At 56.4% G+C, this 12,685-nt stretch overlaps 5 protein-coding genes across 5 annotated transcripts; 4 read left to right on the forward strand and 1 right to left on the reverse strand.

Moving 5' to 3' along the window:
* Positions 1-33: 33 nt before the first annotated feature.
* Positions 34-3,732, forward strand: VTJ04DRAFT_5107 (uncharacterized protein; the record flags this gene model as incomplete). The annotated part of the gene is made up of 4 exons (XM_069363187.1): positions 34-1,868; positions 1,925-2,185; positions 2,242-2,827; positions 2,881-3,732. The coding sequence occupies 4 exons, from the start codon at positions 34-36 to the stop codon at positions 3,730-3,732; spliced, it is 3,534 nt and encodes a 1,177-aa protein (XP_069220058.1).
* A 480-nt stretch (positions 3,733-4,212) lies between these two features.
* Positions 4,213-5,262, forward strand: VTJ04DRAFT_5108 (uncharacterized protein; the record flags this gene model as incomplete). The annotated part of the gene is made up of 2 exons (XM_069363188.1): positions 4,213-4,361; positions 4,440-5,262. 2 exons carry the CDS (start codon positions 4,213-4,215, stop codon positions 5,260-5,262), a joined length of 972 nt encoding a protein of 323 aa, XP_069220059.1.
* A 1,958-nt stretch (positions 5,263-7,220) lies between these two features.
* On the forward strand, positions 7,221-8,748 carry VTJ04DRAFT_5109 (uncharacterized protein; the record flags this gene model as incomplete). Its single annotated transcript, XM_069363189.1, has 7 exons — positions 7,221-7,259; positions 7,336-7,428; positions 7,491-7,654; positions 7,735-7,903; positions 7,973-8,156; positions 8,222-8,510; positions 8,598-8,748. 7 exons carry the CDS (start codon positions 7,221-7,223, stop codon positions 8,746-8,748), a joined length of 1,089 nt encoding a protein of 362 aa, XP_069220060.1.
* A 962-nt stretch (positions 8,749-9,710) lies between these two features.
* On the forward strand, positions 9,711-10,465 carry VTJ04DRAFT_5110 (uncharacterized protein; the record flags this gene model as incomplete). Its single annotated transcript, XM_069363191.1, has 3 exons — positions 9,711-9,987; positions 10,107-10,220; positions 10,314-10,465. 3 exons carry the CDS (start codon positions 9,711-9,713, stop codon positions 10,463-10,465), a joined length of 543 nt encoding a protein of 180 aa, XP_069220061.1.
* A 269-nt stretch (positions 10,466-10,734) lies between these two features.
* On the reverse strand, positions 10,735-12,470 carry VTJ04DRAFT_5111 (uncharacterized protein; the record flags this gene model as incomplete). The annotated part of the gene is made up of 3 exons (XM_069363192.1): positions 10,735-11,128; positions 11,208-12,195; positions 12,266-12,470. The coding sequence occupies 3 exons, from the start codon at positions 12,468-12,470 to the stop codon at positions 10,735-10,737; spliced, it is 1,587 nt and encodes a 528-aa protein (XP_069220062.1).
* Between the last annotated feature and the right edge of the window lie 215 nt (positions 12,471-12,685).

Here is a 12,685-nt window from a genome sequence, read left to right on the forward strand (position 1 = left end):
CCACTACCCAAACAATCCCAGGGACACATAGTTATGGACGATCTCGAGTCGCTCGAGCTCTTGTCCCTTGTGTCCAAGGTGACGTCCGAGCTGCAGAACCATCTCGGCATCAACGACAAGACAGTCGCAGAGTTCGTCATCGCGCAACGCCTAGAATGCACCACCCTCGACGATTTCAAGGCCAAGCTGGCGGCCGTCGGCGCCGAGTTTCCCAACAGCTTGGTTGAGAGTATTGATCGCCTCGTCAAGGCCATGCACCCAAAGTTCAAGAAGCAGAAGGACACGCAGAACAGCGGCGGCGACAAACCAGCCAAGTCTGCCGAGGACAAGACGAAGCTGTTTAAGGGATTAGCAATTCCGGATAAGGAGGTCGAGGCCATCGATGATACCTTTGCGCTACTCGAGAGCTTGGAACCGAAACGCGCCGTCGCCGACGGAGACAAAGACCGGCCTAGGAAACGCAGTCGCAGTCCAGATGGCTACCGGGACGACGAGAGGAGGAGACGGAAGGATAGATACAGGTCAAGGTCGAGGTCAAGATCACCACGGTCACGATCAAGGTCGCGCTCCCCACGCCGGGGCAGGCGACGGAACGGCCGCCACTACGACGATGACGACGACTATCGCAGACCGCCGCCCGAGGACCTCGACGAGACACCAGTATTGTACAAGATATACGACGGCCACGTGACAGGGATTAAGGACTTTGGCGCGTTTGTGAACCTCCACGGGATCAAGGGCAAGGTGGACGGATTGGTCCATATCTCGGCGTTTGGGCGACGCATTGAACATCCATCCGAGGTTGTTTCGAGGGGGCAGGATGTCAAGGTGAAGGTGATCAAGGTGGAAGGGAACAGGATCGGCCTGTCGATGAAAGATGTGGACCAGCAAACCGGAGAGGATCTGGCGCCGCAACCCCAGTTTGGCTCTGGTGCAAACATGGAGGCCCTGGGTGGTCGGGGTCGGGGACCAGGAGGGCCGGCTGGTGCCCCTGGAGATGTCGTCCCAGTTGGGGGACGCAACCAGAAGAAGCGCTTGACGTCCCCAGAGAGGTGGGAGATTCGGCAGATGATTGCTGCGGGCATCGTCAAGGCCTCCGACTACCCCGACCTCGAGGAAGACTACAACGCCACGCTCAGAGGAGAAGGGCAGATGGAGCTGGAGGAGGACATTGATATCGAAATCCGCGACGAGGAGCCACCATTCTTGGCTGGACAGACAAAGCAGTCGCTCGAACTGTCGCCGATTCGCGTCGTCAAGGCTCCTGACGGCTCTCTCAACCGTGCTGCCATGGCCGGTGCCAGCTTGGCGAGAGAAAGGAAGGAGATGCGGCAACAGGAGGCCGAGGCTGCAGCTCAGGAGAGGGCCAAGGTGGATCTGTCGTCCCAGTGGCAGGACCCCATGTCCAATCCGGAAACGCGCCAATTCGCGAGCGATTTGCGGAAGAAGGCCCAGGCCACCCAGTCCGCGCCGGATGCGGTGCCCGAATGGAAGAGGGCCATCGCCAAAGAGCAGCAATCCCTGGGCAGGCGGACCAACATGACCATCAAGGAACAGCGCGAGTCTCTCCCAGTGTTTGCCTTCCGGGACCAGCTCATTCAGGCCGTCAAGGACAACCAGATCCTGATCGTTGTCGGTGAGACTGGCTCCGGCAAGACCACCCAGCTCACGCAGTATCTCGCGGAAGCTGGGTTCACCAACTACGGCATGATTGGGTGCACACAACCGCGCCGTGTGGCTGCTGTGTCGGTGGCCAAGCGCGTGGCGGAAGAGGTGGGATGTCAGCTTGGGCAGGAGGTTGGCTACACCATCCGCTTCGAGGATGTCACTAGCCCGGCTACCAAGATCAAATACATGACGGACGGCATGTACGTGTTCTCCCGATTCTCTCGCTGTGATATTTTTGACATACTGACTTGGTTAGGTTACAACGTGAGATCTTGATCGATCCCGATCTCAAGCGATATTCGGTCATTATGCTCGACGAGGCTCACGAGCGCACCATCGCCACCGATGTGCTTTTTGCGCTGCTGAAGAAGACGGCAAAGAAGCGCCCGGATCTCAAGATCATCGTCACCAGCGCGACTCTCGATGCCGACAAGTTCAGCGAGTACTTCAACCAGTGCCCTATTTTCACCATTCCTGGTCGGACATTCCCTGTTGAGATTCTCTACTCTCGCGAACCGTACGTACACCTTCTCCTCCAGCCAGTTGCAAGATTTGTGCTGACCTTTGATACAGTGAAACGGATTACTTGGATGCGGCCTTGACAACCGTCATGCAAATCCATCTGAGCGAGCCTCCTGGTGATATCCTCGTGTTCCTGACGGGCCAGGAGGAAATCGACACGGCGTGTGAGATCTTGTACGAGCGTATGAAAGCGCTTGGGCCTGGAGTTCCCGAGCTCATCATCCTCCCCGTCTACTCTGCACTCCCTAGCGAGATGCAAAGCAGAATCTTCGAGCCGGCCCCGCCAGGGAGTCGCAAGGTGGTGGTGGCTACCAATATTGCCGAAACGTCCATTACGATCGACTACATCTACTATGTGGTGGACCCTGGGTTCGTTAAGCAGAACGCGTACGACCCGAAGCTCGGCATGGACTCGCTGGTCATTACGCCCATTTCGCAGGCACAGGCGAACCAACGTGCTGGTCGTGCCGGTCGTACAGGGCCAGGAAAATGCTTCCGCTTGTACACTGAGGCCGCGTACCAGTCTGAGATGTTGCCGACGACGATTCCCGAGATTCAGCGGCAGAACCTGTCGACAACCATCTTGATCTTGAAGGCGATGGGCATCAATGACCTGTTGAGGTTCGACTTCATGGATGTAAGTGTCTATCCGCACCATCTGGTGACCGTAGATTTCGCTGACTTTTCCAGCCACCGCCGGTCAATACCATGCTCACAGCCCTCGAAGAGCTCTATGCACTTGGTGCTCTAGATGACGAGGGCCTCTTGACGCGCCAGGGCCGGAAGATGGCCGACTTCCCGATGGAGCCCACACTGTCCAAGGTCCTGATCGCCTCTGTCGAGAAGGGCTGCTCGGACGAGATGGTGACCATCGTGTCGATGCTCAACCTCCAGCAGATCTTTTACCGGCCCAAAGAAAAACAAGCCCAAGCCGACCAGAAAAAGGCCAAGTTCCACGACCCATCGGGCGACCACCTCACTTTGCTCAACGTATACAATTCATGGAAGAACAACGGCTACTCCAACGCCTGGTGCTTTGAGAATTTTATCCAGGCACGGTCGATGCGTCGCGCCAAGGACGTGCGCGAGCAGATCGTCAAGATCATGGAGCGCCACCGGCATCCCATCATCAGCTGCGGGCGGGACACCGATAAGATCCGCCAGGCGCTGTGCGCGGGCTTCTTCCGCAACACGGCGAGGAAGGATCCGCAGGAAGGGTACAAGACGCTGACCGAGGGCACGTCGGTGTACCTGCATCCCAGCTCGGCGCTGTTTGGCAAGCAGGCTGAGTGGGTGATTTATCACACGCTGGTTCTGACGACGAGGGAGTACATGCACTTCACGACGAGCATCGAGCCCAAGTGGCTGGTGGAGGCGGCGCCGACCTTCTTCAAGATTGCCCCGTCGGATCGGCTGAGCAAGAGGAAACAGGCGGAGAGGATCCAGCCGTTGTATAACAAGTATTCAGACGGGAACGATTGGAGGTTGAGCGCGCAGAGGAGGGCGCCGAGGGCGGTTGGTGGTGGTGGAACATGGGGTTGAGTGTTTTGTTCCTCATCCCTGCTTAGGTTGGGCAGCATTTAAGTTGAATAGAATTGTGATACCCTTTTTGGTGCTTGATCTTGAGCTGAGTTCCGTCCGCCTCCCCCTGTCTGGATATGCCTTGGCGGTTTGTGTGGTCTGTAACTCCTTTGATGTTTACTGCCGCCACTTTGAAAGGCTGACATGCATACTCCGCAGGGAGACCGTGTTCCTTTGTCCCACGGCATGCCTGGATGACCTGCAGCTGCGGCCTCCTTGTGCCCCTTTTAGTTTCAAGGTTGCATCATCTGACAACCAACTACGCCTGAGGCCTTGGCCTGGGCCATTCCATCCAGGCTACAGAGCAATAAAGGATGGACGGGCGCCTGCCTGTACAATACTTACCGAGTCGCTCATTCAAGTCGAATCCTTTCCCTCACATTGTCTCGCACGCAAGGCTTGCCGCTCTCTTTGGCTTTCACCACTTACCATCTCTCCGAAATGGCTGACTCCTCCTCCGTCCCCGTCCATGAACCGGCCAAGTTCGGCCCCGAAATCACCATCGGTCCGGCCCCAGGCTACGAACACACCCACACCATGATCTTTCTCCACGGCCGCGGCGACAACATCAAGTCGTTCACCCGCTCCCTGTAAGCCACCATCCCTCCCGTCCCTCTTGTTCTTCCCAACACCACCACTAACTCCCCCTTTTCTTTCCCACAAAAAAGTCACGCCTGGTACTCCACCCTCGGCCTGACCCTCTTCACCGCCTACCCGAGCATGCGCTTCGTCTTCCCGCAGGCGCCCCTCCGGCCGCTCGCGAGCACGGGCGGCCGCGAGATCTGGACGCAGTGGTTTGACGTGTGGACGCCGCGGGACTTTGAGGAGCGCGAGGAGGTGCAGATTCCGGGGTTGCGGGAGTCGGTGGGGTTTGTGAAGGGGTTGGTTGAACGGGAGGTGAAGATGTTGGATGGGAGGATGGAGAGGGTGCTGTTGGCGGGGATTTCGATGGGCGGGGCGACGGGAGTGCATACGTTTTTGAATTTGGATTTGGACGTGCCAAAAGAGGAGGGGGAGGGGAAGAGGTTGGGCGCGTTTTTGGCGTTTTGTGCGAGATGTCCGTTTGCGAAGTCGGCGGGGGAGAGGGGGTTGGGGGCGATGAGGGCGGTGTTAAAGCCAGATGGTGCGCCTGACGGGGAGGAGGAGGAGGACAATAAGAAAAACGAGGTGATACGCAACACGCCCGTCATGTTGCAGCATTGCGCGGACGATCCGCTGGTGCCGGTCGAGAGGGGGCGAGAGCTGTGCAAGGTGTTGGAGCGGTTCGGGGCGAAAGTTGAATGGCGCGAGTTTCCGATCGGCGGGCACTGGTTTCACGCGCCGGAGGGGATTGATGAGCTGATTGAGTTTTTGGATAGGGCGGTGTTTGGGTGGGAGAGGGAGAGGGAGGTGGAGGATGTCGTTTTGGTCGGGGACGAGGTGAGGATGAGGGAGGGGTGGTTTGAGGAGCAGAAGAGCGAGGGTAGTCGGAAGGGTAAGTTCTTTTGGTGAATGACGGGAGCGTTGACAGCTGCGAGGTTGGCATTGGGACGCAGCTGAGGAGAAAGATGATGCATGTGTTACTCATAGAATGTCAAGACAATCGAGATCGGAGGGGACCAGGATGAAGTGAGGACAATTCTGAAGGCCTCCCCGTTCCCGTCCGCAACCAGAAACGAAGCATGATACGCATCGCAAGCCTACATGCCAGATGCCGTTTGGCATCACCCCCAGCAGAGCCTCAATCATGACAAGGAAGACTTCGATACTCGAACTTTCCCGTCCTTTCCAAGCTGTAATGCCCATGGAAGCATCCGGGTTCACAGAAGGGGCTGCTTCTGTTGCATTCCCGAGTTGCATTCGGCAGAAGCCGAGACGGAGGCCGGGAGCGTGCTCTGTTCCCGCTCAGGGTGGTTTTGTTTACTTAACACCAACCCAGCCGACAAAGCCAACCCCTTGATTTAGAAAAGCCAGGTTTAATGGACAAAATTTTTCTGGTAGTGTAGGTTTCGGCATGAGGCTAAAAGGAGCATATGAAAATGACGTTTGGCGATGAAGCACAGAGTTGCAGTCGGCGCTGTTTGCTGTGTACATATAGGGGGTGGTGAGATTCCCATGCTTGGCCTCCTGGGTATGATAGCCGGCTCTAGAAAACCTGAGAACCTGCTGCTGGTCGGGTTTATCGGCATTCCCGAATATCAGCCGCCGAAGACTTACGTACTTTTGTCGCTGAGCTGAGGTCGGGAAGGGCGGTGAAACGCATAAACAATAGCCGGCGATTGCGCTGTTTGTTGTCTTGCCCATCTGCCCGAAGATCCAGAGATGCAGTCGGACGATTTGCAGGAGAACGTGCTCCACGGCCGAAGGTCCAAGGTTGAGCCTGGAATCCGGGGAAACACTGACACCAAGGCGGTGAAGCCGGGCGAAGTCTTGACGAATGCGACTAAGAACACCGGGCCCGCGTCCAGCTCCGTGAGTGCAGATGTGTTTGATCAAGTCGCCGTTGGACACATGCAGCCATCAGGTGTGTACATCAGGTACCTCTAGCAATACGTAGTAGCCCTGAGTTTTCCAAACACAGACGTGTTCGTGTTCAAAGATTCGGCTGGTCCAAATACCTGCCACCAGATGTCAAGGTCTTCAGCCAGCCAAGCAACCACCCCGGAGATCTGTTACGCAACGGTAACGGCGCGGGTCCAATCAGGAACGGGGGACCGGCATGAAACAACCGGGATGCAGCACCGATCTCAACCGTGTGGGCCGTGGCGATCCGTCGGTGGGCTCGTGGAGCCGGGTCCCCGTGGCTTTCGGGGTCCGCCGGCCCGGAACTGCCACTCTACCGAAAGGGAAATCCAGTGACTAAGACAAAACCCTGAGGTTAAGGTTGTATTCGAAGGCGACGAAAAGCCTCATCATTGACTATTGAAGGTAACTAGGCGAGCAATTGGGGCGGAAGTACACAGTAGATGTGCCGGATGAGTACCTGAGGTACTTGGGCACAATATGGGGGAATAGGGGGTGAGTCGGAGTTGTATGCCCAGGAACCGACAAGGAAGCCGGAAAACAGGGAACCCTTTCGCAGAGAACGACTGCCATCAAACAGGCTCTGCGTCTGGATGCCGCTGGAACGGGCGACAGGGCTCCATGAGTCCGCCACTCGGCCCCACGCAAAGTACCGCGGTCCTTCTCAGATGTTCGTCATAAAATCTCCTCGGGACCCTCCTCCACATGTCCGTGTCCAGTTCGTGCTTATGCCTTGTGCCTGTCGCAGTTCCTCTGATCGCCATTGACGCATCTTACCTACCCATACTCCCCCCAGTCGATGTCTAAAGCCTTAGCCTCATCGAACCCCTTGCTGTTGGTTCTCATCACAAGTTCGAGCGTAGTCCTCAGTCGCGAGATCTAGGGGACAGCTTGTCTTCATATTTTTCACTTTTCTATTCCATCTTTCACACACACATTCACCAACCATGTCGTCATCAGAAAAGGCCGCGTCCAGGCCGGACATTGTGAGCAACCCCAACCCGTAGCTCCCGGACAATGATAAACAAAGCCCTCATTGCTAACCACCACCCGCCAATACAGATGGAGAAGTATACCTCCCTTGACCAGAAGGGTATCGTGATTGCCGAATACGTCTGGATCGACTCCGAGGGCAACACACGCTCCAAGACTCGCGTGAGTATATCTCCTGGGACAAGTATGAAATAGGCGACCGTCTAACACCGGCTCTCATTCAGACCCTCGAAGCCCGCGACGATGGCAAGAAGTGGGACGTCGACACCCTGCCCATCTGGAACTTTGATGGCAGCTCTACCGGCCAGGCCCCGAGCGGGAACTCAGACGTCTACCTGCGCCCTTGCGCTGTCTACCCAGATCCCTTCAGGAAAGGGGACAACATCCTGTGCGTATCCCCCCACCGTGCCTAGCATTTGGGACTGGGACTGGGATTGGGACTAGAAATGACTGACTGACACACCTCAGCGTCCTGTGCGAGTGCTGGAACCATGACGGCACCCCCAACAAGTACAACTACCGCCATGAGTGCGCCAAGCTGATGCAAGCACACGCCGAGACGGAACCGTGGTTCGGTCTGGAGCAGGAGTACACCCTCCTGGACATGGACGAGAGGCCCTATGGCTGGCCCAAGAATGTGCGTCTTCCAGGGTCACTGTCATATCCACCACTTCCAAAGTTACTGAACTAACATCTTCGTTTCCAGGGCTTCCCCGCTCCCCAAGGCCCCTACTACTGCGGCGTCGGCGCCGGCCGTGTCGTCCAGCGCGACATTGTCGAGGCGCACCTGCGCGCCTGCATCTACGCCGGCGTCAAGATCTCGGGCGTCAACGCCGAGGTCAGCAAGTCGCAGTGGGAGTTCCAGGTTGGCCCGTGCGAGGGCATCAAGAGTGCGTTTTCCCCGGACGACTCCCCATTTTCCGTATCATAACCTCCAAACTAACTCTTCAAACAGTGGGCGACGACCTCTGGATCGCGCGCTACATCCTTGCCCGCGTGGCTGAGGACTTTGGCGTCAAGGTGTCGCTGCACCCCAAGCTGATCCCGGGCGACTGGAACGGCGCGGGCCTGCACAGCAACTTCTCTACCAAGGAGATGCGCGAGGAGGGCGGCATCAAGGCCATCGAGGCCGCCATCAAGAAGCTCGAGGCCCGCCACGCCGAGCACATTGCTGTCTACGGCGAGGACAATGAGAAGCGCCTGACCGGCCGCCACGAGACGGGCGCGATCGATACCTTTACTTAGTACGTTATTTTCCCTTTTACTCATTTCCTCTGGAAGGCTAAGTGGGAAGTCAAGGAGAATGATGGCTAACCAGATAACTTCTGCAGTGGTGTCGCCAACCGTGGTGCTTCGGTCCGCATCCCAAGAGAGGTCGCCGCGAAGGGCTGCGGGTATTTCGAGGACCGCAGGCCTGCGAGCAATGCCGACCCGTACCGTGTTACCGGTATCCTGATGGAGACCATTTATGGCGCCGTTTAAGAGGCAGCGGTCTCAGGGGTTGTCTGGTGATGGGTGTTGTTGAGGAACGTATTTGGGTCATTGGGTGATACCACTCATTTTTGTCATTGCGTAATCACACTCTCATTAGATCGTGTTCCTGTTGTTCCTGTCGGGAACTCAGGGGAAAAGTGGAACAACTTGGTTTTGGAAGGGGTTATGAAGGCAAGGATCGACATATAATAGACGGGCTGTAGAACATGGGATATGAATACCACTGGGACATAATCACTCATGGAAGAATATATCGAAACGAGCTGTTCGTTTGGCTGTCAGGATACCACCTGTCTCTCATACCATGATGCGTCAGTGATTGTGCTGGATCAAGATGTATCAACATGCACGGCGACCGCATCGTAGATCTAAGCACCGAGTTGCTGACTCAGTGCGCCCACTATTTACCCGGTACTCCTCAAGCCGTTTGTTGTATGAGCTTACAACTACAGGGAATCTCAAGGTTATAGATTTGATGCATCGACGCGTGCTTACCCCTTAACAGGCAGATCCGGGGTCAGCCAACCGGATCCCACGGCGAACTGGCGGGCAATATATCGCGGCGTGCCTGCGGCCAAGAAACATCTGCCGGTTTCCGTGATGACACAAGTTCATCAACAATGATAGTGTGTCATGACAACTGTTATACAGAAATATCGAACATGGCCGACGGCAGTGTGAGGAGTAAATTGAGATTGCCCGAGGGTGCAAATGAAGTCCACGAATGGAAAACACTTGCAGCTGATCTATGTACGAATTGTACTTGGATTGTGTTACTATCACGAACAACGCCGCGACTACATATTAACCCTCCTCCCCTTCCCATCCCCCAAGATCTTGGCCCCGTCTTGGTGAAAGCTTGTTTTTCCTCAAGGTCACCTCGCCCGACTTCCCTCTCGGCCCCAACTAGATCTAGGTAACCAACAGGCACCACCATCATCACCACCACCATGAAGATGCCCACCCTCTCCTCCCTCCTGGGCCTTCTCGCCGCCCTCTCCACAACATCCCTGGCAGAAGCCCCAGAGGGCTACCGGACCGTGCTCATCACATCCAGCGTCGACACAAAGTTTGTCATCGTGGCCAAGGAGCGCGTGGCCGGGTCGACCACCATCGTGAAGACGCGCAACGACAGCGCAACAGCAGAACAGAGCTGGTATCTCAAGGACGGCGAGACCAAGATCCAGTTGGCGGGGACGACATTGTGCATGGATGGTGGGCCGCAGGGTGAGTTTTCCCTCCCTAGCGAACGAAGCCTGGCCCAGGCCCTCTGCAGGGGGTTGAGGTTGTAGGGAGTGATGATGATGAGGATATGTGACTAACCGATGCATGATTAATTCGTAAAGCCAACTGGCGCGACATGGGCGCCATCTACCTCCAGGAGTGCGACGATGACGCGGTATCGCAGAAGTGGTTTGTCATGGACGACGGGAGGATCGCGTTGGAGGCATCGCAGAGGAGTGAGTTCCCCTTTCATCTCCCAACCCCCTTTTGAGCTCATTGTTTCATTTTTATCAAAGAAAAGGCATGGTATTGACACCAAAACAAAACAGAACAATGCGTAGACCTCGTCTTCATGCGGGCAGTCGAAAACAATGACGTGGGCCTGTTCAGCTGTGCTGGCCTGGGCAATATCGGCGCCGCAGACAAGGGGATTAATTGGCCACTGGTGGATGTGGAAGTGGATGAGGAGGAGGAACCTTGAAAGTATTCTGTACTGATGATATACCGACGTAGCTATCGATGGTATAAAAGTGATGGTGTGTATAATTCGCGTCTGGCACTTGGAATCGGAAAGGGCTGGGAGTTGTGTACATCGGACATACTATTGCTGGCGTAAGTGATTGGAGCTACGTACTAGAGGTAGTATAGGTACCTCACAAACGTCAGCTCACTTGGAATGATACCGCTCCATCATTCCGGTCTCGAAACATGTCACTCCTACTACCTCAACTTCTCGCACCCCTCACCTCATCAAGCCCTCTGCTCCGCCCCCTTCCCATCCTTATTGCCCGCCGCCGCGTTCACATCCGCCAACTCCACCTCCAACACCTTTGTCACATCCCTCTGAACCCTCTGTTGGACCTCCTTGCCCTCAAACATGAAGCTCAGCTCCTCGAGGGTGCGGTTATGCGTCTCAGGAAACAGGAAATACACGGTCAAGATCTCCACGAGGATCCAGACGCAGTACACAATGTAGTATTTCCAGCCGATGGAATCGAGGGCGACGGGGTTGACGTAGGTGTTGAAGAAGACGGCGAAGCGCACCGTCAGCTGCTCGACAGCGATGCCCTTGGCGCGCTGCTGGTAGGGGAAGATCTCGACCATGTAAGTGTAGGCGAGGGCGTTCCAGCCGATGTTGTAGAACCTGCGTGATGAGGAGTCAGTAACACAGAGAATGGAAATGAGGAGAGGATGTGAAGTGGGCAGCAGTCGGGGTGACGTACGGAGAGTAGAGATAGATAAACACCAACACCGGGATCGCCGCGGCAGAGGAATTATCGATCTGCGCCCTGGCGCTCGCAATCGTCCAGACCGTATACACCACCGCCGTGCCGATGGTGCAGATCAGAAACATCTTCCTCCTTGGGTACCGCGGTGCGATGAGCGCGATCGGTACGGCGTTGATGAGCCCCCAGCAGGTATTGCTCAGAATCACCTTCTGCACGGTCCTGTCGTCCGTAATGTTGACCAGCGCGAGGATCTTCTTCATATAGAAGCTCAACAACCCGTTGCCGCTCCACTGGGTAAAAAACCCCATGACGGCCGCGATGGCGAACCGCCTGCGCATAGGGGGATCGCGGACCACGTCTGCCCAGACGAAACTCTTTGCCAGCTCCTTCTCCAGCGCCAGGGTGGATTGGATCTGCGCAAACTCCAGCTTGACAAACTCCTCCCCGTCCACCCCTTCGCTGTGGTACTTGCGCAACACCTCCATCGCCTCCTCCGCGCGGTCCTGCGAGATCAACCATCTCGGACTCTCGGGACACCAGTACATAAACCCAATCTGACAGAAACTCGGCACGAGCTGCAGCAAACTGGGCAACCTCCACGCCCAGGTCGACTGCATCTGGAACGTCCCGTACGTCGTGCCCGCGGCCACGATCGCGCCGACGAACCAACTCGCATTAAACAGCGATGTCATGACCGCTCTCTCTTTCGCGTACGATAGCTCGCCGATCAGCGACGAGGCGTTGACGATCGCAAACGGGATGCCGAACCCGAGCACCCAGCGCGAGGCGAGGAACATGTCGCTGTTGCGCGCGCCTGCCTGCAGGCCCGCGCCCATGCACATGACGAGGCTAGCGGCGAGGATGGTCCGGCGCCGCCCCAGGTACTGGCTGACGGTCGGGATGAAGGGGACCGCCATGAGCGCGCCGAGGGAGTACATGGCGCTAAGGAGGCCGAGACGGGAGGAGGTGGGGTTGTCGAAATCTAGGGGGGTTGGTTAGGTATGTACATACATCGGTACTTAAGGGGGCGGGGGAAGGGTTGAGAGACGTACAGTCAACCCATGATTTGACGGCTTGGAGGCTGTTCATCATGGACGAGTCGAAGCCCGAGGTCCATTCCACCCCAAGGCCGGTGGGGACGAGGATGAGGTAGAGGAAGCGCAGGTTTGGTTTCTTGTACCATGGTATGGTATCGGCCTGGGCGATGTTTGACAGGCGAGGGTCGACATGTTCTTCCTTTGCGCCTAGGATAGCCATTGTGGTGGTGTTGTTGTTGTTGTTGATGTGCCATGAGGAAGGTCCAACCACTGCTGTCCCAACCGTCGTCCCCCATGGGGCCCCTCATCTTAAGAATGAACCAAGTACCCTTCTTTACATTAACCACCTGCTGTGTAAGGACCATGATAGTCTGGGGTTGTTGAGGTTGCGTTTGTGCCACGTGAGGTCCTTGAACATGTTCCCCGTAAGCAACA

This window comes from Mycothermus thermophilus (genome assembly GCF_041956435.1).
Source record: "Mycothermus thermophilus strain CBS 625.91 unplaced genomic scaffold VTJ04scaffold_3, whole genome shotgun sequence".
In the NCBI taxonomy this organism is placed as follows: domain Eukaryota; kingdom Fungi; phylum Ascomycota; class Sordariomycetes; order Sordariales; family Chaetomiaceae; genus Mycothermus; species Mycothermus thermophilus.